At 34.6% G+C, this 25476-nt stretch overlaps 2 protein-coding genes across 4 annotated transcripts; both read right to left on the bottom strand.

Moving 5' to 3' along the window:
* Positions 1-3033: 3033 nt before the first annotated feature.
* Positions 3034-8805, bottom strand: LOC132293954 (coatomer subunit alpha-1-like). Of its 2 annotated transcripts, none has more exons than XM_059791644.1 (4): positions 8519-8805; positions 8039-8305; positions 6804-7298; positions 3034-6467 (listed from the first exon to the last, which is right to left on the bottom strand). In XM_059791644.1, the coding sequence occupies exons 2-4, from the start codon at positions 8244-8246 to the stop codon at positions 3517-3519; spliced, it is 3654 nt and encodes a 1217-aa protein (XP_059647627.1). In that variant the 5' UTR covers positions 8247-8305; positions 8519-8805; the 3' UTR covers positions 3034-3516. The 2 variants fall into 2 exon arrangements, with proteins under 2 accessions (XP_059647627.1, XP_059647628.1); XM_059791645.1 differs by having other exon boundaries at positions 8039-8277.
* Positions 8806-11940: 3135 nt separating this feature from the next.
* On the bottom strand, positions 11941-23049 carry LOC132293953 (uncharacterized). 2 transcript variants are annotated; one of them, XM_059791643.1, is made up of 11 exons: positions 22856-23045; positions 22440-22531; positions 20298-20403; positions 20021-20119; positions 19856-19921; positions 19607-19723; positions 19106-19180; positions 16682-16784; positions 13057-13104; positions 12322-12443; positions 11941-12243 (listed from the first exon to the last, which is right to left on the bottom strand). In XM_059791643.1, the coding sequence occupies exons 1-11, from the start codon at positions 22925-22927 to the stop codon at positions 12142-12144; spliced, it is 1002 nt and encodes a 333-aa protein (XP_059647626.1). In that variant the 5' UTR covers positions 22928-23045; the 3' UTR covers positions 11941-12141. The 2 variants fall into 2 exon arrangements, 1 of the variants encoding a protein (XP_059647626.1); XR_009477940.1 differs by lacking the exon at positions 11941-12243 and adding an exon at positions 13637-13762 and having other exon boundaries at positions 12321-12443; positions 22856-23049.
* Between the last annotated feature and the right edge of the window lie 2427 nt (positions 23050-25476).

The following is a 25476-nucleotide window of genomic DNA, read 5'->3' as shown; positions in this document are numbered from 1 at the left end:
TGTCATACGTTGACTATTTATTTAAAATTTAAAAAATCTTAATACCCTCGTCATTAGAAAAATATGGCCCACCTACTTTTGTCTAAATTTGGAATGGTAAATAATTTTTTTTTATTTATTAACTCGGAATGTCCGAGATGACACGAACCCTTAGAACTCCTCAACGACTCGACTAATCCTCGAAGACTCAGAAGGACGCCTCCTCACTCAAATAGAGTAAGTCACTACAAAAACAGCAAAGTCTAGTCACAAAGAACACCCAACAGGTCTCGAAACTCAACCACTGGATCATAAGCTAAGGAATGGTAAATAGTTGCTAACACAATATATAGACAAATATATGTGTATGTGTGTGTGTGTCTGTCTTATCACTCTTGTGTATATCAAGAAATATTACACAATCAATCAATTATTGCTGTCTAACACTTTTTCTTTGTCAATCACGTGCAAAAAAAACTTGATTGCCCGTTAATTTTTTATTTAAAATAAGAAAAAAAAGTTTGGAATTGAAAAGAGAAAACTACCACGTGCCCACGTGGTTAAAATTAATTTGATTATATTAAGACATAGCCCATTAATTAATTATGGGAATATTGATGCAGGAAAACAGGGAATGCACGTCTTATGTGCTATGGTGAGAGAATAACATTCTGCTATCTTAGAATTGATTTTGTAGATATTATACATCTGGATGTATAAGATGAACCTAAAGCTAATTTGGTTTGTTTTAGTGCCAAAAATGGATGGTTATATGAAGCTTAAACAATGATTATCATAATCTTTATCGCTAATAAGAATTTTTATGTAAAATATTTAAACACGAAAAAGGCACAAGTGAAGCAACTTCATTTAACCTTTATACTTTTCCTTTTCCTTTCCCTTTCTAAATCCAAGGAATTCTTTACACTAATTGCTCACTGATTTTAATTTTAAGCCTTCTAAGTTGTAACAAGAGGGTATGTCAAAAACAAACAGCCAGGCTCTATGGGTTTCTAAATATAGAGGGAAGGGAAAAGCAAAGGAAAGGAAAAGAGAGAAGAAATAGAAAAGCACAATAAAAGCCAGAGTCCTCCTCCTATACCTACTATAATATATTTCCATTCCCCCCCTCCACCATTTTCCCAACTTCTCCCACACTTGCATAATAATTCAATTTCTTCATAGTTAAACTGTATGTCCAACAAAGCTTCTAATTTTCTTATCGGATACACCTGCTTAATCATATGATCCGACTTTCATGATTACTGATAGTCAAAAATTAGAGTCAACGTATTATCGTGACCAATCCTATACAGACAATTGATTGCTATAAAATCCGGTCAATGTGCCATACACATACATATTCATATAATTGTTCATATCAGATACATTTGTTATACATTTCATATTTGATGATGACACGCAAGGCACTGAGTACATTTCACGGAGAGGAATGAAAATCATATTGCGTGCGTGCGTGCGTGCGTGCGTGTGTGAGAGAGAGAGAGATTTCTCCTCGGCACTTCAGGCCTTGCTGGGGCAAAATAAGAGAAAGCACTTCAACTTATGATAAAAATAAAAAATAAAAATAAAAATAAAAACTCTTTTACTTGCTACAAATAAAAAATAAAACTAAGAAAAGGATCACGACAACAATCTAACCGTGAGCTCATCTACTCACATCCTTAGTCATTGAATCAACATTCCATCAAGAAACCCATACATCCTTTCAATCCAACAGCGAATTGTACCCTTGTAATAACTTTTTCCAAATAATTTAACTGTCATGTGAATTTAAAACTAAAATTTGTTTAATGTCGTATCTTTAAAGACCATTATAAGAACTCAAGCTAAAGATCAAACTACAAAGGAGTGAGAATGCGATAATAAAATGCAGGGTGCAATCTGCCAAGTGTTTTCAACTGTGGCCTAAAATTTATTTCCTTTCCCTATTCTGTTCTGTTCATATATATATTCAATCAAAAATAGCATTCTCTCCTCCCCCAAATGTCAAAATTACCAGGAGTAACTACTTTTCCACATCTACCCCATTTCATATACAGTCCAAACAATCCTCTACCTGCTAATTTTTCTTGATTGAAAACTAAAAATGAGACTTCTACAACGGGATTTCCAGCATTCCAGAAGCATTAATGTAATATTTTTCACGATTTTAGTTTATTTATATCACATATTACTTGTCATTAACATTTTCCAATCACAAATAATAAAAATAAATTAAAACCACATTTCAACAATGCATGATGATACACAATGCAAATGATTTGACCTTGCCACCGCCGCTGCCGCCACCACCCAATACATCTAATATTCCTGTCAGCTACTAAAGGTCTTCATAAGTAACCATATTTTTCAAGCAAACAAAAAACTCATCATGGTTACAAGTCAACTGAACATTTGTTCGAGCAATCCAGGTTGAGGAGCAACTTCCATCTAATTCCCACCTGAGTGTTCAGACAGAATTGAACCTAATGACCAATTAATTTCGACCTAAATGCAATCCAAATCACATATCCAATAATTTTACTTGAGTAATAAGAATATTACTAATGCATGTTATATGTGCACTCCGTTTTTCTATTCATGCACTCAACTTGATTTTTTTAATATAAAAATAATAATAATAATAATGATAATAATAATAATAGATATCATTACCCTCTCAAAAGTGGAGCAAAAGTAAACTAAAATAACTCTCAAGTGTAAGATACTTTTAAAGGACAATTATAACATTTGTTTTCTCTGGAAAAAAACAAAAACAAGGCAGGTGGAGTGAAAAGGACAAATGCATAGTGGAAATATGGTTAATATTAATAACAAACACCTCAACAGCAGGCAACAACAATTATATCATAGTAGTAGTATGTAAAAGTTTGATGATTCTCAACTGGAAATTTCCTGTACAAGGTTTGCTAGCATGTAAAATGTTTATACTAGTACCTTCACTAGCAGAGGACAACAAAAGAGACATATAATTCACAGCAACAAAGGATATCCCAAACCATTTTGGATGTAATAAAGATTGCAAAAGAATTCAAAGCAAAAATAAAAATTGAAAATTTTCAATTATCTAAACATAAAAGTAAGGAAGGTAACAGATCTGTCATTACTGCTAAGTGCTAACCAATAGAAACCCCAAATTCATCTTGGCAATAAAAGCAAATATGCTACACAGCATCAGCATATGCCAACATATACGCGTCTTACCTATGACCAACATCTACTTAATAATAATCCTTGGCCACTCTTGTATGTGGACAACTAATAAGAATACTCCGACTCAAAATTCTCAAGTTGCTTATTAAATTGAAAATCATACTCAACTAGATTAATGGGAAAAGAAAGGATAAGAGAAAAAGAGGAGGGGATAAGAGGGAGAGAGGGTGCACAAACAATTCAACCGAGATGTAACTCTTATACAATATTCTTACCTTTGCCTGCAGAGATGAAAGTATCAATATGAACAGTCCCACTGCCAATAGGATGAGTACAAAAATCTTCCATTCAGCAGCTTGATCATCTTATCTGAGAAGGAGAACAGAGCAATCCTGAAGCATCTGCACCAACTTCTGCAAGATCACAAACAGCACAGAGCTGCCCTTCCTGACTTGGCACAAACCGGGAACTGCAGTATGGGCAGGAGACATCTTTCTGTCCTCTGTAAATGGGAACATATGTTGCCCCACAAACCACAAATGGATTTCTGAAATCATAGTTCAGCTGAGACGAATCATTCATATTCTTCTCAGAAGCCTGCAGCACTTGTCGGGCCATCTTTGCTTGGTCCTCGGTGGGATTGGCCTCTAGGAGCCTCCTAGCAAAATTAGCTGCTGTAAGATAATTCTTTGCCCTAAAGCAAACAACCATCGCACTTCGCAGTGCTTGTCTCAAGTGAGGTGCTTGAAGGTTGCAGTGGGTGAAATAGGCTGCAAGCTCCTGTTGGCGTATGGGATTGTCATTGGTTTCCTTCCTCTTGAGCTCCAATTGCAGACCCAGAACATATTCTTTCACTATTATTATCAACTCCTTAACTTCATCAACATTCCTCCTTGACTCAACCACAATGAGAGGAATTGTATGGAGGATACTGAGAAAAAATCGAAGAGCTTCGGTGAATTTCCCAGCTGTCGTGGCCTTGTAACCAGCCCTAAGTTTCTCATCCAACCGAGAGAAATCAAACACAAGTGCTGGTGGACCCCTCATGTTAGGCCTAGCAGACTCCTCCCAACCCCGTTCGATTGCCAATGATAACACAGAAGCAGATGAAAATGCACGTAGATAGGAATGGCTGCCTGTATGAAGATCAAGAAACATAGGTCTCAAAGGAGCAAAGTTTCTAATTCCCAGCTGCCTGCTAAGCAACCGCATTGCAGTGTCGAAATTGCCAGCAGCCGCATGTTCGGCAGCAAGAGAAGACCTCTGGGTCCAAATTTGACTTACAGGCATGCCAGGAGTTGGAGCCACAAAAACTGTGGAGTGTGCATTGACAGAGGCCCTTGGAGTCTCGGCCTCAGGAGGAAGCCCCAAATCCTCAAGATCCCATCCTCCTTCTTCCTCGTTTTCTTCAGGCACTTCCCCATCCTCCAGAACTGCTTCTATATCACCATTCTGTAAGCCATCCACATTAACCATATCCAGTTCTTCACCCCAATCAGCATCTGCAGCCTCTTCATCTTCTTCAGGGGCGCCCCTCCCAATGTTATCCAACCCACCCTCAAATATGCCTCTCATGACTCTCAAAAGGGGCCAATCTCCACCAGACAAAATGGGGGGTGGTGGCATCAGAAGCGAAGGTACTTTCCCCTCTGGCAACGTAGGAACATTATCTCCCAACTCTGCTGCTAGTCCCTCAGCAACATCCTGAAGCCCATGGACCGAAGCAGTGATGTAAGCAAGAGGCAAATGCCCAGCTTTCTCCAAAATCTTAACACGCTCACGAACATCGCCCAGATAAAGAGCATTATGAAACTGACCCATAACATCATTCTTTACTTCTGCAATTTTAAGCATTTTGGACAGTTTTTCCATATTCCCGGTAATGAGATAAAGGAAAGATAACCTCTCAAAATTCTTCGTTTTCTGATAGGTGTACTCTACAATACCAGCATTACCCTGGCGAAGAGCCTCCACCCCCAGTCTATACCAATGATCCTTCTCATCAATTTCCTTAGCTGAAGCAACAGCAATTTGGATGTTCCCACTCTCCAGTGCCAGATTGAAACGAGTTCTTTCATCTTTAACAAAATGAAGAGCAACTTCAGGGAATCCCTTCTGCTGCAAATAAGCAATCATTGCCTGCCCACAGAGCTGCGAACTTCTTATCATGCTCATAACATGGTCATATTTCTTCTTCATTAAAGATAGCTTGAAAATATATTCCGTTGCATCAATAACTATAACCTGATTCTTTCCATCCCGGTCCAAGCAAAAGATCTTATTTCCTAAAACCTTAGTAATGTATATTGGAACATCAAGGGTCCTTACTATCCCATTATCCCCGTTGGGAAGGCAGTATTTGATGTGATTCAGGGTTGTGTAAATGAAAATCCCATTGTCATCCCAGGCTCCGCTCTTCACACGAATTGTCTCGTGAAGTGTACACTGGTGCACAAGCCTTTTACTAGCAATAACTATAGTGTGCTTACTGAGCAAGGCAACACTCTCCATGTCATTTGACCAAACTATATACTTAACAAACGGGGTTTGAAGCTCACCAAGAACAATTCTCTGCTGAAGGTCAAATATGACAACTCTATCCTCTGTCCTGCAAAGCAAATTACCTGTTCCAGCATAGAATATTGCATCGGCAGCAATAGGGAGGTTGCTCTTCTTAACAATCTCATTCTTAAGGTTCTTGACCGATACTAGGTTGTTGCTTTTGTCAAGCACAGCAAATCTATTTCGAGCCACGAAGACAGCTGATCCTCCTAAACCTCTTTTTGGCTCTTGCATAATATCACCCCTACCAAAGCTATCTTTAGGAACAACATAGAGCTCGTAAGATCCACCATCAATATCAGAACAGACGAGAACAGCATTTTCTGTAGGACTATACGAGAGAGTGCGTGGGCCTTGATTTAGGCTGGTAGAGCCAGGGCGTCGAATTGGCATCACTTGTGTGTCTCTCTGATTTGAAAATTCAAAAAATCTCAGAAAGCGGTCTTTGGCATAGAACATAGAATCACCAAACACTGAGAAGGCAGGCCTTTCTCTCTCCAACTTAAACACAATCATACCACTATCATGACCAGCAGCTAGGAGATTCATCTCAGGGTGACATGCTAGAATCCAAAACCGATCATGCTCTCGGCGGAAAGTTTGAACACCAGTCCGCTTTGTTACATCCCAAACACGAATGCTCTTGTCCTCCGAGTTGGAAACAATTATATCTTGTTTGGCGTGGAACATAACACAAGACACATTATTCATGTGCCCTCTCAAAGTGTCTACTTCCCAAGCTTTCGTGTCTGGAAAAAAGAGTAGCACATATAAAAAGGTGGTCATTCCAAGAAGTTTAAAATCACTATACAACCATGTACCAATGTTCCATTTTTGGGCTTCCGGACGGGGTTGGAAGCCAGGTCCAACAAATGTCAAGCCAAGTGGCAAATGTACCAATCTCACAAAAAACAATATTTTGAGTAACTTTTTGAATTTTGACTAGTTCTTTAGTTTATCATACATCAGAAGATTAATTAATAACTTGCTTGAGAATAATTATAGACACCAAAAGAGCACCTAAAATCTACTTAATGAACTAGCAGAACAAGAAGAAAATAAAACACAGTTGTCCAACAACTTACCATTCATGCGCCAAAGCTTTACTTGACGATCATCTGCTCCTGAAACAATCAGTGGCAAGGTGGGGTGAAATGTAGCCCAATTAACACCCCGGTCATGACCTTCCAAGACATACTTAACAACAGCATCAACCCCACCAAAAAAATCCGTGTTCATCTGACTCAATCGCAAAATGTCATCAGCAGGGGACACGGTCTTTTTCCTCAGGGCACCAATATCCCAAACACGAACTGTCTGATCCAGTGAGGCTGAGACAACAAGGTCTTCTTTAGGGTGGAATGAAGCACACATTACATAATGATTGTGGCCAGTCAAAACAGAAATACAAGTACGTGACTGCCAATTCCAGATTCTTATGGTCTGGTCATCACTCGCACTCACAATCCAAGGATAATCATGGTGAAACTGCACAGTACGGATGTAATCAAGGTGTCCAAGAAGAGTAAACAGACACCTATGCAACTTGTAGTTCCAAACCTTGATCTTGTAATCATCTCCTGCATAAGCCAAAATTAAGAAGATGCTTATTGCCACCAAAACTGTTGATCTTAGTAACGCATGCATCATATTATACCACAAATATGAACTAAAAGTTTCAAACATGTACAATATTCTATCTTTCAGTTGATTAAGAATAACTAACACATTTAACCCCAAAAATGGCGGGACGTAGGATAAATTGTCTTGATTCAACCAGGAATCTTATTGAAATAATAAGAGAAATCTTAGTGGCACATATATTGCCACCAGAATCCAACATAGAAATAACAGATGCATCGTACTAAGGTCTTGAGTAGTTTCAGGATATAATATTCAAATTTTATATTACATTTTAATGTCGTGCCAATTCAAAAACTCTTGATATTGAACCCAGTTTTATACAGAATGTTCAATAAATTGTTCAACCAGGACTATCTTTGACATAACATCAGCAATTTAAAAAGACTATTTTAATCAAAGGGGTCTGAATCACAGCCCAACTAATATATGATTGCCACTACTGTATGATTGCTTGGAAAATCCATAGAGAAATTCCGCAACATAGATCTATGGAAGGTTAACATGTGAACTAAAGAACACATATTGATATTCTTAACATATCAATATTCTTAACATAAAAGAGTAATTCTACCTGACCCACCATAACTGTTATATGCAGAACAGTCTAAAAACCAATATGGCAGATTGCCATATAGGTACTAAAACTAAATTCAAATTGAATGCCATAATTCAGTACCTCCGGACACGAATAGCGGCTGAGATTTGTGAAAATGAACGCCACGAACAGGCCCATCATGCTCATCGAACCTGTCGATGAGAGTCCCCATCCGGTAATCCCATAACTGGATCACACCACTGTGAAGACTCGCAAGGATCCACGGTCTCTTGCTGTGGAAACTCAGTCCCTTCACTCTATTACTCTTCGTCTCGAATTTTGTCAACATTTTCTTCAATCAAACAACAATACTCCAAGCTCTGTATACCATCAATACTTGATCAAACTCTACATGATGCCCCACAAAACGACACCATTCATGAAAAAAAAACGTTCAAACCAGATCAAAACATATGCGAATTTCAATTCACAATAAAGCCCAAGCAATGGTCTTAAACAAGAACCAAATCAAAACCTAATTAATTGAATTTGTAACAGATCTACGAGGATCAATTGTTTACATTTGAATAAAAGATTTAACGAATGAAATAAACTACTCACCTCAGATCTAATAGGATAGTGATGGATCAGATTGGAATACACAAGTGCATATGCAAAGCAGCAACAGCTGTAGATAGAGAGAATTACAGAGAGAGAGATTTGCAGACTGGTAGATCGGGGGAGGAGAGAGAAAGATTGTGCGTTTAGTTCTCTGGCAGATCTCGCTTTATGAGTGTCTGCGATTTATTTTAGAGAGAGAAAATGGAGAGAGTCTGGAGGTGGAGAGAGAGGGAGGAAGGTTGGGTCGCGAATTGAAATGGAAATGAAATGGTTTGGTTGCAAGTCGCTCTGTGACAGTGTGTGTTATAGTACGTAGTGACTATACTTTTACGGTGTGCTTGAATTCACAATGTCCGTTTGATTGAAACTAAACCATCTTTCGGAAGCGTCATTTTCCTAACCATCACAAGGCTTCCAACTTACGCAAGATTAACGTGTAGATCTGTAAGATTTTTTTTCCTTTTTTTTTCGGTAATGAAGATATCTTGATAGTTGACACCAATTGTGACTTGCATATGTTTTTTTCTTTTCTTGTTTTTTTGTTACTATTGAATTGAATACAGATAATTAATTTTTACAAAATAATTTTTATTAATCTAATTTGTCTAAATTTCATTTAAGACAAATTAAACTCAAAGTAAAAAATAAAATGTCTTGTAACTCAATGATATCAATTCATTTTTTAAAATGGATAGTAAGGATTTAAGTGTGTCTGAGTTTTTTATCAATGAATAAAAAGTAACCAAATACAAGTAAGTGGAGGCTTCACTTTCTTATTTGTTGCATAATTGACCAAATAAAAAAGTTAGTTTAGCGATTCACTATAACTATTGGGTTCAAGAATCATTTTTCATAAATAAATATAACACCGAACCCTGCAGTGAATTGCCGAATAAATTTTAATTGACTATTTATACCAAATATAATTAAGTAGAGGGCTCCACTTTCTTATTTCACTTTCTTATTTGTTATATAATTAATCAATTAATAAAGTAGTTCTAGCAATTTATTGTAACTATTCCGTACAAGAATCATTTTTCATATATATATATATATATATATATATATATAAAGTAAAAATGAAATATTATATTTAACTCTTGTATCGTTTGACTTTACTCTGATTACCATTATTTAAATAAAAAAGAATGATATTTTTCACCTATTATGAACTTACAATCTACCTATTTTCCTTGAAGAAATTGAGCTAATTAACATTCAAAAACACTCTCAATCTACAATTATTTTGAGAAGGAAAAAAAAAAAAAAAAAAACAATAAGCTCTTAGCATCATGGTAGATAAGAAAAAGGGAATAGTGTTGGAAGAGTTGACTCAATTACCATTTTACTTTATTTTAAATTGAAGAAAGGGAACAACGGTTTCAAATAAAGGTTGAGATTCAAGCCTAGTAGAGGTATATAGGAGCGTGTGAGCATTAGTTAAGAAGAAGAAAAAAATAAAAATAAAAATTGAAGAAAGAGAAAGGTTAACATTACAAATTATTATTGTATCACTCGATTTAGGTGGCCGTTTATTTGACAAGTTTATTTAAGCATAAAAAGAATTTTTCTCCAGGGAATTTATGATAAAAAAGAAACTCATTATAAAATTCAAATCTCAATAAAAACCTCTTTTATTAACTTGAATTTAATTCTTGTTATCTCTTGTAATTATTATTATTTTTTCCTCTTTATTGAAATGAAGACGCAAACTTAAAGCAAAATTCAGAGCAAAACTTCCATCTCAGCCAGTAGATTTCAACCATCTAATTCTTGTTGATTACAATATATATATATATATATATATATATATATATATATATATATATATCATTGGAGGACAGGAAGAATTGGACTTTACAGGTGAAGTGGAATAAATTCATCCCATTCATAAATTGATACACTATAATTGTATTTGAAGAAACCCTCTTCAATCTATGGTTATTTTAATCTTTCCATTCCAAAAGTTCTAAGATAATGTTAAAGTATATCTTGAGGTCGGTTAAAATAATGTAAAATATATATTGTCACGTATGATATGTAATTTTTTTTTTTTTAATTTGTAGCAATCTGTTAAGACACACGATCATATCACCAATGTGTAAAATTTATACAATTGTTTTTTATACTACCATATCAATATATTTCCTTTCTTCCCCCTCTTTCTCATTTCATTAACAAATCAACCATATATATATAATAAGTTTGTAAAAATAATGTAATATCCATGCATGACAATGATTGGTTATGCAAGACATAACATAGCTTGAGTTTTTATTTTTTTGGGTAAACATTGAGAAGATGTTATTTTATCCTTATTATAATATATTGATATTCATGATAAAATAACAATATTATCTATTTTCTTTTCTCTCCACTTAATAAAACAAAATGTTTGGAATATAATATTAAATATTTGCACATGTAAGAAGGAAAGAAAATTGGGGAGCAATTAATATTTGCCCATGTACCCAATACTGGGAACAGTAAGGTAGAGCCTGTGAACCAGCATTTCTAATACATATGGTACAATATTTTTACAGAAATGCTTTGCTTTAAGTAGGATGGAAAATGTGTGAAAAGAAAATAGAAAATAAAAATGATATTTACGAATTTTCTATCAATCAAAAAAATGAACTGAAGATACGAAAGAAGTTATAAGATTAAAAACTACAAAATGAGTTATTATAAAAGTTTTAAATTAAATACTATATTAAATTATACAAGTTTTAAATTATATATCATCCTCTATAAATTATAATATTATAAATATTATTAAATATAATGATAAAAATAATTTAAAACTTTATATTTCCTTCTCTTTTAAGGAACATAGTAAATTGTGAGCTTATATACTTATCTTCCATACAACCAAACAAAATGAAAAAAATACACCATCTCTTTCCTAAGGATATCTCCTGTAGCCATTCTCTCCCTTCCATCCAAAATTTTTCTTTCCTACCCAATGAAGGATTAGTTTGTTGGAAGTCATGATTGAGACAAGGGTAAAAGAAACATCTCTTGTTTGGTTGGAAGGAAAGGAAGAGAGATCCCTCAACTCAGTAGAAGAGAGAGAGGAGAGAGATGGAAAAACTCGTGTCACCTACCTATCTCCAATTTGACTGGCGTGACATTATGCTTCAAATATATGAGAACAGCTAAAAGGACAATAGACAGGGATCATCAGTCGGACTTTCTGTCATGTCCCTAAACAGCTAACATGGGAAAAAGTAAGTCGGTGCCTATTCAAGGACTCTGTCATGTCCCTATACATCTAACATGGGAGAAAGTAAGTCGGTGTCAATTCAAAGACAAAAAAGCAAGCATGAGGAACCAGTCCCAGTTGCAGAGATCATACAACACTTCAAAACATTTGCATGCTTGGATGATGGTCAGGAAGAGCAATAACTCAGACAGACACAAAGCAAACGAAAAATTAATTCAATAAGAGAAGAAAACCCAACAATGACTACAAAATCTCTGATGCAACCCAAAAAAATTTGTATCCCGGCGCAATTACGAGGTTGGCTGACTGCTGCATATACATTTTTGGTTGCGGAGTTGAATTCAAAATTAAGATATGAACTTCACTCTCTCCAGGGTGTCTGTTCTTCATTTTCAGATTATTGTGGTTTGCCCTGAAGTACTCGGACAATCTCCTCTGCTCTCGATTGAATTCCTTTCAGATATTCAGTAAGAACACGCTGCTGGTAAGAACCTCCTTCCTGATTCACAGAGAGAGAGAGATTAGGAAAACTGAAGTATTTGAAACAGAAACGGGCCTGACATCTAAGGGTGCATACCGTTCGGATCAAAGTTCGTTCAATTCGTTTCTTAATGACTGCATATAACTCCTCGTGTGAGATTTCCCCTTTACCAATAGTCATACCATTGATCAGCAACTTATTCCATTCTTCTTCTGGAGCTGCCAGCCAGTAGAACAATAAGACTTTGGAGAGTTGACTAACATGAATATAAAAATGGGAAAGAACAATTCTGGCAACAGTGGAGCAATGCCATAAGGAGGTCAGTCTCCCCATGATAGTTTGCTCCATGAATGCCGATGTAAGGATTATATTTTTCCAAGGGAACCAACAGTTTAAGAAATTATCCAATCAATTATACCATCACTTTCCTTTTTTCCATGGTCTAAAAGACTAAAATGCTTCAAAAGCTCAGCCTTAATGTTTCTGGAGGAAACAGTGATCATTTTATCACTTGATGCTGCAAAACCACATAAAGCACGGCATAGCATACGGCATTTCAGGTCATTTGAGGTTGCCTCGTTAGACACCCTGTATGCTTGCAAGACAAATGTACCCGTATTTTTAAACTTTCTTAAATAATTTTTGGACACCGATAGATCTGATTCTTTCTTGAAAAGGATTTAGTTATCCTACTCATCTTCAATCCATCCAAGAACATGCTCAGAGAATGGAAATCGTAAAATGTATGCCTGATGTTATTCTTTATGTAAATGTACAATTAAAACAAAATTTGCATTTTTGAAGCATTGTAGGAAAGCATATAGGAAATACCTTTGATTATGGTCTCAAGAAACTCTTCGGCCTTTAAAACCTCATTCCCTGTGCCAGGAAAGGAAAAAGAGAGATTAGGTTGTTAGGAGTACAAAGAATAGAACTTTGTTTGGATATAATGATATGGTAGGGTGGAAAAAAAAACAGCAATTTCCTTTCCCTTTCTTCCTTCCGCTCCCCCCCCCCCCCCCCCCACCCCTTGGTACTTTGACAGTTTGAATCTGCCACCTTACATAACAAAATAGGGATGTGGTTGATGGTGAATGGCCCATGTAGACCAGGTAGAAATTTGTAAGAAGGGCAATTGCCCTTGTTGGCAAGTTCCTCCCTTACACGCCATGATCCTTTTTCAATGGGGGAATGACCAACCCAAGGATGCTTGCAATGAATAATAGATGTTCATGACAGAAGCCTTCCTTGAGGTAAGGCACCAAAGATGTCATACTCCTCAATCATCTTAGAAGGCCCCCATTAAGCATTGTTCCTAATGCTTAATGCCCTGAGCATAGGGCTCATGAAGCGCTGCAAAATCTTCATAAAGCACTGTCGAATAACCACCACAGAACTTAGCAACACGTACCACAACAACTCAAGGCTTGTCTTCAAAACTAAGGTGGATGTGCACCCTTGGATGGTAGTATTATCTCATTGATCCTCATGTTGTGACATACCAATTCATAACTGACCGGCATTTTTGGCATTTTTACTGCAGAATAACATACTAGTGATGGATTATTACGGTGCTCTTTCTGCTTAACTACTCTGATATTTATATGTAGATGTATTTCTCTACTCGAAGCAATGATCCATGACAAAACCAAATATGTTAGTACAAGAAGTAAAAAGGAAAATTGAAATATGTATCTTTAAAGATTTGAAGAGTAATAAAATATCACATAAGCTGATACGAAGAAAATGAACCAAATTTAATTTAACATAAATGAGGACCCTTTCATGTACTGATTTTAATCTGAAAGACTGAAATGAGATATATTTAACTAATATACCCCAGAATTAAAAAATAAAAACCATAAAATCAACAGAAAACATTAAGAGAGGTACCGCAGTTCAGTTAAGTACAACATAACATTACATAATTAATATTTAAGTATTAATTAAAACAATGAAAAGTTTAAGATTCAAGATTCATCATTCCCATAAAAACAAGGATAAATTAAACATGCTTTTTTTTTTTTTTTTCATTGGCAAGAAACCCACACACCCATTTGTTCCTATAGGGACTCAAACCCTCACCATCCCCTTTGGGAGGTGGAGGAGATACAACTAGGCTACACAGACTTTGGTTAAATTAAAAAGGCTTCAATATTTCCTCAATAGCCAAACAGGATATGCGTTGCAAAATGGTTGGGTTGATGAATTGTAATGACTAATTTACCATCAATGCAACAATAAGATCATTTCTGTTCAATGCATTAGAAACGATAATAACAGTTTTAACACAAAGATAGCAGTATCAAATAGTGAAAAGTTTCATAATATTTCGTCTATATCACATGAAATAGTGAAAATAAGGGATAAAATTAACAATAAAGAGAGAAGAAAAAAGTTTCATCGAAGAACTTTAAAAACCTTATTGGTGAATAACTAGTTGATTTCAGGCTTTTATAAGAGTCCATCTTATTATTTTCTTATAACTAGTCAATTTAAGGCTTTTATAACAGTCCCATCTTATTGTTTTCTTCAAAACAATAAAAGGCTCTTTGACTAAAGGGTAAGGTAGTAATTGTATTCAGCGAGCTTTTTACATCAAGATAAAAATGGCATCATACAAAATCATTAGTTAACATGGTCTGTTTTTCAACCTCTAACCAACTTTTCTGGATTTCCAACAAGAGAATGGTCCATAGTATCCACGAGTTTTTTCTTTTCTCCACTATGTTCTGTAATATTATGTATGCAAAAAGCATGAACTTTGTACAGTCACACACATGTAAAGAGATATATCCCAAATTGTCTCGGCAATACTGAGGTGACTCACTCAACTCGTACTTGTATCGTGTAGATACCAATATACTTAACGATGCGGTGTCATCTCAGTTAATTATGGTATCAAGTATTGTATTCGGATTGTGTGATACGTCTTAGTATAGGTCAATACTGCAAACCAAGCCACCACCACTCTCCTATACCCTCCTCAAGCCAACAGCTTTCACTTCAACATCAAACAGATCTTCTATCCAATTGTTAAAAGTGTTACTCTTGTCCTGCTCAGATTCTTGTCAAACGTACAACGCCAACTCAGGTGAAAAGACAGCATTTACTCTGCATAAGCCAATGGAAATTTTGGCAAGATTCCCCATACTTCTCATCCGCTAAGAAGTTTCCATGAGTACAACTCTTTGAACCAAAAAAGAAACAAAATCTAAACTTACAAAAAAATTCAGTTTGCAACAGAATAACTTCTTCCCAAGTTTTCTCCACTCTATGAAAAGGCTCATTTAATCAACAATGCATCGTTCTTTTAGTTTGTAAATCATCAAGGAAAAATGCTTAAAATACCAGTGAATGAAAAATAATTTTTAATGAAAAACTAAAGTTCTTTACCAAAGAAAGAACAAAATTATATAAGATAAAAGTATTATAAGGAAATTGAGAAATTATTTTCTAGGCTCCAAGATCACGTCGACGACTCAGAGGAAAAAGTGCATTGCCAAACATATGTCCTGCCTACACTGGCTGCTAAGAGGGAAGATGAAGCATGAGAAAGAAGTTGGGATTATAAAGTTTTAAAACATTTAAAAGGCTCAAAAGATTATTTCGTTATATAACTAATATATAAGTCCAAAAAAGTAAACCGACACTCAGTTTTTCAAGATTCATTGTCACACAATGGCCTCCTATTGCCTCTTTCAAACCCACCATAAATTTGATCAAGTAAACTGATGCTTCTTCAATCTCTTCATTCCCTCTGGATTCTAGAAGAAAATTTGCATGGCAAAAGGCAGCATGCCCTGTGTCCTATACAATCTCTATAGAGGTGCAAATTCTCACTTCTAGACTATGGTCATCCTAGCTTCAGTTGAGTCCATAGCTCCATTAACTTTAAAAATACATCAGAGAAAGGAAAATGAACTTGAATGTGCTCCAGAAGATAATACCCTTTTAAGGAGCATCATACAACCAGGAGCCAAATAGGTATGATTTTTCTGATGGTAGCAATTACATAACATAAAACCCCTAAATAAAAGGTAAGTGTCTAAGTTGCAAGTATATATGTCAGATGACATAAAAACCTCCATTTTTATGATTTTATGATTTTATCTAAGAGGGTGTTGCATGTTCAGAGTTACACTTTAAATAGATGCACTATCAAAGTCTGAAGCATGAACAACGGACGAGACATCAGCTTCAACATTTTCTTATCATAATAAAGTTCCATAATATCAAACAATTCCCGGGATGCAGATGAGACAGTGAGATAAATATTTCATTTGACAAGACCAAAATCTATTAAACCAAGTGCTACACCGTGTTCAAATATTGTAGATGGATGAGCTACTGTTTAACCGAAGTAAGGATAATTTAGATTTGGCAATGCAATTCCATGTTTTACAAAGGCTCAAGGGTATTGGATGTAAACTCAATGTAGTAAGAAGTAAAACACCTTTTTTTGCATAACTACGTTTAGAGAGGACTCTGGATGCATATAGTTGCAAGACTTTTTGCAACATAGCCTCAAGCCCTGGCTTGTCCCCATCTTCTTTTGCCTGCAAATGACTAAGAATGAATTTAGTAACCACATCATATATGCAGATCTTAAAGGTAGCAGCACACAGGATAAAAAGATATCATAAAATCAGTAAACTTATTATGAAAGTCCAAGGTTTATACTATTCTAGAACAAAGAAATAAATGAATGTTTACAAAAAATAATAATAATTAAACAACAATAATAATAATAATATATTGTCATTTCCTACGACAAGGTTGGTGACAAAAAATATGGAAGCATACAAGACCGTATAGCACTTCGATCTAAAGATCATGGCAACAGTCTGTGATGCGGAACATACTCTGCCTAGGAAAATGGTTTTGGCATACTATTTTTAGTTACTTGTATTATTATGTAGGTAAAACATCGATTCAAATTTCATTATTTCAAAATTGTTTACTTACTACTCTGTGGTCATTTTGTTTGAGTTTTGCATTGTTGGAACCATGAAATTAGTTAGGCGTGATACACAAAAGCAACTTAATGAACTCTTGCCTTTTTACCAACCAACACTCCCCCCACCCACCCACAAAAAATAATAATAAATAAATAAATAAACTGAGTGAACACAGCAGATAAACCAAAGTTGAAGAAATTTAAGGGAAACTGGATTAGTTTGTGTAATGGGACTCACCAACAATACTAGGGCTTCACTTACCTGGTGGAGATAACGAGGCTCGGTGTGAATATGGCAAACCACCAAGGCTGTATGTCTTATCTGGTGAAAATTTGACATTTTAAAGTTCGGGTTATATATAGAGGCCATTTGTCAGGTTTAGTCAAAGGTGTTTCTAGTAGCCTTCTAGGACAGTAGCATAAACGATTTACTTCACAGTTTCATTGAGGTCTTCAGAAATCAGTTCGATATTCAACATCCAGCTTTAAGAAATAAGCTTAAGGTTTTTGAGTATCAAGTAAGCAAGGCTCAGGATATTTTAGTACCTTTGAATATTACAGATTTTGTACAAGGAGGCCAGAGCACTACTCATTAAAAAAGAATCAAGCATTAATAATGTTCAGCTCATCATGAGACCAGTATTGTGATTATAATTGCTTTTTTGGCGGCAACACCTCTGTCAAGATTCCCTGCATGCCATTTTAACTCCGAGACATATCCTTCTTTTTACTGGAGCATGTTTTTCTTTTTCTTTATTGTTCCTGTTTCTTTTACACAAATTTTACAAACGACATTCAGCTCCTAAATCAGCCGACAATACATTATCACAAACATCAGCCTCTATAACACTAGAGCCAAAAAAAAGGAAATCAACTGGTTTAAAATACTAAACATTTATATCGCTCGTCTCAACAAGAACCAGCCAAACTGTGATATTTGCACATAAGTTTAACGTTAAGCCTGTCAATTTACAAAAGTTGCACTTAAGAGATACTTGTATCCCTGATGGGCTTGTGCTCTGGATTTTCAAACGTTTGTCTAACTTGCGCATAAGTTTAATATTAAGCCTGTCAATTTACAAAGTTGCACTTAAGAGAGATACGTGTACCCTGGATGGGCTTGTACTCTTATTTTTCAAACGTTTGTCAAAGAATGAGTTGGTTCGCCTCCCGCACATGAACTAGCCACCATTAGGAAGAACAATTCACACAGAATACAAAGTAAAGGGTGTAAAAAGGCCCCAAGGATTAGGTAGTGCAGAAAGCAACAGGAGTCCCATGGTGCAGTCCTCCATCACATTGATATTTGTTTTTATCTTCAATTGCAACCACCCTTAAGACGAATACTAGTTGGAGGCACCAGCTTCTCTATCTCTTGCAAAGACATCATGTATTCAATTTAGAAAAGAACTACCACAGCCACATTTATATTTTTTTTCCATTCAGTACAAGTACAGAGTATGTTCGGTGTAGTTTGTTCAGTACATCTGAGACTTTCTTGGTTACCATAATGGCTCTCTTGAGCCAACTGCTGAACAGCTGAAATGCAGGTCTAAGCTTAAAGTTTTAAACACCATACTAAAATTCAGAAATGGATGGTTTCTAGTGTGGTGATATTCTGAAATCATGTCATTTATATCATTTTAAGTAACCAAACCTCCTAATTACTAGCTTACCAAAAATTTAATCTTACATAACAAGCTTAGTATAATTCAGTAAAAGTAACAATAATTTGCCATTATTCAGTAATTGAAAATAACTGTTTTCATTAAAAAAACAAAAAAACAACAAAAAAGACACTGCTTATATGTTGCCATGCGCACAGCAAGCGGAACTTGCCAGTAATGTTGGGCAATAATCTAATGTTACCAGCAGAAACGTAACTATGCATGTATGTATAAAGCAATTAAACAAACTCACTTGCCGCAATTGTGCATTAACTTCTGAAAGGAACCCTTCATCCAGTTGGCCTTCTTGCTCCCTTTGGTTTATTTCCTGAAAACCGCAAGATTGCATACATTCATTATGATACAACAACAAATCTAGAAACCTTCTCACTGAAATATGATTATAGCTATGGTAAGAAAATAATAAAAAGCCTGAAGGACACTAACTTTAATCAGAAATCATAACTAACTGGCATTAATATATTGTTTTACAGGCCAATAAGGACAGCAAATAGTATCAATGTCATGACAAAGTTACAACAAAAAAGAAAAGTATGTGAGTGAAGGACTGGAAAATTGTACTCAAATAATTGGGTTTTTCAGTATACAGAATATGGAAAGAATCACAAAGAAGCACTAGAAAAAGATGAAAATAACATCAGTTCCATCAGCCCCAGAACAAAGTTTTAACAGGAAAAAGGCAATATATATATATATATATATATATATGATTCAACCAAGAGTAAAGCAATACTTTCTCCATTAGATTCAGAGACTCAGGATCTCGAGGAGGCCAAGGAATCTCTTCCACTTCATCAACTACAGGTTTTAAAATTTCCTTAAGGATGTCAGTGGCTGAGTTTATTTTTTCCTGCAGGTAAAAAGAACTGTGATAAAGATAAAAGAAAAAAACAACGTAATAGAATAACATCAATCAAGTTATCAGAATACTATCTAATAACCATAATGCAAGAGTGTTGTGCAGAGAGAGTGAGAGTCACACTTTGGTCTTATGAACAAGGTGATCCACTATGTTCATCACAGATAAGGCCAATTCTTCATAATCTTTCTGCAAACAAATGATATAACAAACATTTCTATCACAAAACAGGGTCCAAACACAAAATGATTTAAGAAAATACAAGTCAAACAAAATAGAAAACCGTGCTTTATCGTCTTCAGATTTGCAGGTATCAGTTCTAGCTGCAAGTCGTATCCAAAAGCTCTCATTGAAAGCAAGGACATTCTCTAGGACAAGTTTCTGAAGCTGTTGCAAAATCAACCACAACAATGAGAAGTTTATTAAAATGATTCTACATGGAAATTCAAATAGAAGACAATGTATAGCTTTAACTCTGCTTCTTCTTCTTCTTCTTTTGATAAGTGTATAGCTTTAACTCTGCTTAAAAGAATCAATTTGGTTGATGGAAAAAGAATCTACTTACTTCAATTGCATTTGCATCTCTCAGCATGTCAATCAATCTATCCACTTCTACAGTCTTTTTAAATGATTCCTCCGCATCTTGACTGGCTGCACAGAGCAAAGTTCTCCTGCTTATTATATCCAAACAACCCATTTTTACTATCAATAGCTCCCCATATAACAACGTATTACGACTTATACATAAACTGAGAGAATCATTTCAGCATAAAAATCTTAAATGAAAACAGTAAAGTGGATAAAAGGCGGACATGAAATCACCCAAACTTCTTTGCATCATTCCCCTCCCCCTGCCTGTTTAAGTAAGGAAAAAAAAGTTTTAAAAAATCCTGTCATGTTTATCAGGAATCAGAAAAGCTTTTTTTTAAAAAAATATAATAAAAATCTAACCTTAAAGCTAATCAAAGGAAGTGAAAATATTTGCATATATTTCCAAGAATCCTTCTACCTTCAATTATTTAAAAAACAATTAAGAGTTTTTTTCATTTATATTACTTGAAATTCTAGAAGGAGAAATGAACAGAAATAACAATAAATTTTAAATTACAGAAAAGTAATAAGTTGTAGTTAAGTGGCATAAGTACTAAAGGAATGGATGGGGTTATGGGTTCAATTCTCGTTGTCCATGATATTTGGAATAATGTCTCAAGATTAACATCTAAAAGTGCAATTAAATAATTCAAAATATTCAATTAATTAGTGTTAGAATAAATAATTTGTACATTTTATTGCTAGTGCCAGTTTTGTGCAGGCCAACTTAGTATGAGCTTCCAGAATTATGTGAAGGCCTGCAGAGGCCCATGTAATTCCACCCCCAAGAGGAGGTTCACTGGCAGTGCCCACAAAAGACAAATACAGAGAATTCCTACAGTCATGTATATTCAATCTGTAAGAAAGTGAAAAAGGTTATGAGTCTAATAGGGTATACAAATTGAGGCAAGATAATCTTGCAACTCTAAGTTTCAATAACTGAAAGTGCTCCTCACTTTTTCCCCTTCCATGATGTAGGCACGCTGCCAAACCACATCACTTGTTACGACAAACAAACCACAGACACAATAAATCTTTCAACGCAAAACCATGCACCACAGAAAACACAAAGATTTACACAGTTCAACTTATAACTTACGTCCATGGAGAAGATTGACTAGGAGATTTCACAAAGCTAAGAAAAACAGAAATTACAAGTTATCATCAAGTCCTCAACCCCTTGTCTCTCTCTCTCTCACTCCCTTTTTGTTTGGCTTTCAGGGTTCTCTCCCTCTCACACTACAGGCCTTTGTACTCTTATATACCGGATTACAACAGATATTAAAATCTGGTTTCGTGACCCACAAGAACTGATGTAGGACAGTTTTATAGTATTTAGTAATTTTTTATTTATTTTATATTTTATAGGAGGTTTAGTTTTAATTAATTTCTTTTAGGAATTATTTTCCTTTTGCTATTAGGTTTTTTTATGTTTTAGTTTTCTTTTAGAATTAGGTTTTCTTTTATTATAAATAATTGTACTGCCAAGTGTAGAAAAAAACTTTTATTCGTTCAATTATCAAATAATATATCAGATTTCTCTGAATTCTCTTTCTGTTTTGTGGATTCAAAACACCCACCTTGTGGATTCAAGGTAACCTGTTCCTCGTGAACAAATTTATCGCTTCCACTTACGTCAAGAACAAATAAATAGTCCCAATTCGGGCCACAACTTCATAACCAGGACAAAACCCAATAATCGGGTCGAAAAGCAACCATAACCGAAATAAAATTAAGTTTAAGACCACAACTTCGCATAACTCTTTTCCTATTTTCATTGACTATCTAGTACTTCATTCATATAGTTAGACGGCATATCACTATTCCCTTTTATCATTTAATTTTACATGCTAATAAATGTCTCTCGAGGAAATGAAAAACTAAAAAAAAAAAATGAATACACAAATCCACAATATATCCAACATGCCATTTATGAAAATTATAATCATGTATAAATCAAGATTACTGCTATGCACAATAATGAGTTATTGGAATCATAACTCAACTCAAACAATCCGCCTAGCATAACCTGAACTCTTTGGTAAGTATATATAATATGTATAAAAGACGCTTCAAGTATGATAACATATAAAAATAAATGGCCACAAAACAATACCTCTTCTTCCATTCCAATACGCCGATTGAAGAAAACAGTTTGCTCTTCCCTATCCTGATATTCAGGATGTTCCATCCTCGGAACAATGAAATCTGCCATTACATGAAAAGAAAACACAATGAAATTACAACTATATATTTGTTGAATCAATTAAATCAAGAATCACAAGAACAAGTGAATTACTACCGGATTAGAATCGGATTCTTTTATCGAATTCTTGCTACGAGAAGTAGGCGGTTTCACATGTTCTTGTAAGTTTGAATCCAGAAAATTTACCCCTTCATTGATTCTTGGGGGAGAGAACGAGATGAGAGAAAAGAAAATGCAAGAAAATTCCGTAGTCTTCTCTCTCCCTCCAATAACCAAAGAAAAGGGCGTATGTATGCATACATCTATAAATATAGAGAGAGTATTACCGAATACAGGCGGGAGGGAGAACCGACGCATCTGAGAGGAGGGGACGGTGACACAGCAAAGAGCGTCGACATTTGAGAGTCCGTACAATGGCGGGAGAGACCACAAAATTATTTTAATTGTTAGCACCAAATCTTGATATGGTGGTGTCCCTCCCCCTCCCTCTCACTGGGAGAGAGAGTGCGATCGGGTGTGATTATGTGTGCGTGCTGCTACTTAGGGCCTCATACAAGGAGGGCCAGACAAGTTGACAACCACTAATATAAAGGGCTTGGCTTGGGGTCACGGCCCAATTACCTTTGGGCCTTGAGGTTGTCATTAAGAGTAACAACTCCAAAGCCCAAGTAAAAACCGGCACGTGCCTATCCTGAAGTTGGTTGTTTCAGTACTTACGAGATAAGAACTATAACTATTAGTACCATTTAAAGTTTGTTTCATTGGAATTGTTTAGAAGAATTAAAAATAAAACAACTGAACGCTTCTTGGTAAATGCTCCAAGTTTGGCTTGTTGTGTACAAATATATACATACATGTAATTTTTTATAATTCAATAATTAAAAAATAATTGTAAATTGAATAATTGACAAATTATAAAATAATTTGTTTTTAGAACTTCCATTCCAGTGCAAAGTGTGAGCTGACTTAATATTTAACTAACAAAATCTCTCATGAAAATAACTTTTCATTTTGCAAAGTTGAGAAGTCAACTGGATCACATTTCCTACTAACCAATTGATGATAAAGGATTACGACGTTATATATGAAGCATTTATTCAAATTATTGCAAAATAAATTTTATTGTAATTAATTTGGTTAAACTAATAGGAGTATCATACAAGTAGGTACTACAATTATTATTTTAAAATTTAGCCGTAGGATAAATATTGTAAGAAAACTATACTGTTACTTTTAGGTTGCTATCTGAATACAAGTTACGTGTTGGAGTCCGTGAAACTAAATTAACTAACTCCAAATGTCTGGACATGAATATCCATGTGGGACTCGGGCTCGTTTTGGACCGTCTGATCATCATCATCTTTCATGGTTCGTGTTTGTTACGCGCGAAGGAGACAGCGCGTATGATAATAGCAAAGATTTTGGTCATCATTACTCATTAATGCATGGATTCAGTAGCCATTTTTAGATACGTGCACGTAGAAAGAGAGAGAAGGCCGAATGTTGTGCTTCTGATGCTATCTTTTCTCTGTTCCTTTTGTCCCCTACCAGTATACCAGGGATCAGGTATATAGAATAGGTGGGATTTCATTATTTTATTCCAATCATTTTATTTAAATATTAAGTTAGTTTGTTTTGACTAAAAATATTTTAAAAATAAATATTCTATTTTTTAAGTAATATATATATATATATATACACACTTTTTCAACTGTCGACAAAACTTTAGGCCAAGGCTCACAAGTCTACCAGCCTTGTGAAATAATTTATCAAAGATCAATCAGTAAATTTTTATCAAGTTTTAATGTTTTATTTTTTGTAAATATTTTAAGACAACCAAATATCATAAAATAAAAAAATTATTTTACCTCAAAACTAACATAGCGTTAATTTTAAATCCTAATTGTGCAATGAATCCTCAACCATGTGAACTGAAATTAATTTCAAATTTAATTTAAATTAATTCCTCTGGGTATGTTTAGATTTTTTAGTTAATTTGCACTCAGAAGTGTATGGCTGAGGAAATGTATTATGTCACCAGATTCAATTCCAATAAATATTTGAGTATAAATTGTGATATTATAGTTTCACTATTGCAATACACTAGTGGCCGGTAAGAGTTATAATCTTTTGTATAATGATTTTAAATCTTTTTCGTTTTATCTCAATTGAACAGCACATATAATGCTACTGATTAAACATAAAGAATTTTTTACCATATATATATATATATATATAAAAGAATGATTATCCAAACTAACAAAATTAAATCAAGAATCCAAATAAATCACATGATACAAAATTTTTAAAAATATATTTTTTATAGTAAATGTCTTTTTGGAAGGATGTTAAAATTTTAATATAAGTATTTATTTTTTTATTTGTTATTTTATATAATCCTATAAACAAATAACACTATTAGATGTACTTCATATAACATTGGTGTACTTAACATATGAAAAACATTAATTGACAATAGTTTTAGCCTTTTGAATCTACACTTTTGAAGCATATTCGTTTCTATGCTATATACAAGTTTTGATTGTTCAACATCTTAAAATATATATCTTATAACGGCCTTCTTTTGGGATACATTGCAACTAAATTTCTCTATCGTCAGGATGGGTATATCTAAATCTTTCTATGAAAATATACTAAATATTTAGATAGTATATATAATTTTCTAATTTATTAGAAATATCGTTAGTTCAAATACTGAAACTCCAATCCTTTATATAAGACTTCTCTGATTTAATAAACATCTTATTGTAGTAAAATTAATGGCTAGGATTTATCATCTCATAATTGCATAAAAAATATCTTAGATATTTACACACCTTACACAATTTTGTATCCCTCTAAAAAACAAAAATTTACTCTTTCACTATTTTTGCAAATTCTCCAATCTTCTCAAATCTTCCAACTTTTTAAATATTTACCACTTTTT

This window comes from Cornus florida, unplaced genomic scaffold, assembly GCF_030987335.1.
Source record: "Cornus florida cultivar Cherokee Brave unplaced genomic scaffold, ASM3098733v1 CherokeeBrave_3.0.0_Hap2_Chr02, whole genome shotgun sequence".
NCBI classification, from domain to species: Eukaryota; Viridiplantae; Streptophyta; class Magnoliopsida; order Cornales; family Cornaceae; genus Cornus; species Cornus florida.
The sequence above is the reverse complement of the archived record's forward strand: the minus strand, read 5'-3'. Positions and strand labels throughout refer to the sequence as shown.

Bases quoted from the DNA above. Each gene is read 5' to 3' on its own strand.
- LOC132293953 (XM_059791643.1), bottom strand. From the start codon at position 22,927: ATGTCGACGCTCTTTGCTGTGTCACCGTCCCCTCCTCTCAGATGCGTC. The intron at 19,922-20,020 runs GCACGGTTTTCT...ATTTGTTTGCAG, and splicing joins GCAAATCTGAAGACGATAAA to AAAGATTATGAAGAATTGGC. The intron at 19,181-19,606 runs GTATTGCTTTAC...TGCGGTTTTCAG, and splicing joins CTCTGAATCTAATGGAGAAA to GAAATAAACCAAAGGGAGCA.
- LOC132293954 (XM_059791644.1), bottom strand. From the start codon at position 8,246: ATGTTGACAAAATTCGAGACGAAGAGTAATAGAGTGAAGGGACTGAGT. The intron at 7,299-8,038 runs GTACTGAATTAT...TGGCTTATGCAG, and splicing joins GCCGCTATTCGTGTCCGGAG to GAGATGATTACAAGATCAAG. The intron at 6,468-6,803 runs GTAAGTTGTTGG...TCTTTTTTCCAG, and splicing joins AAAGCTTTGGCGCATGAATG to ACACGAAAGCTTGGGAAGTA.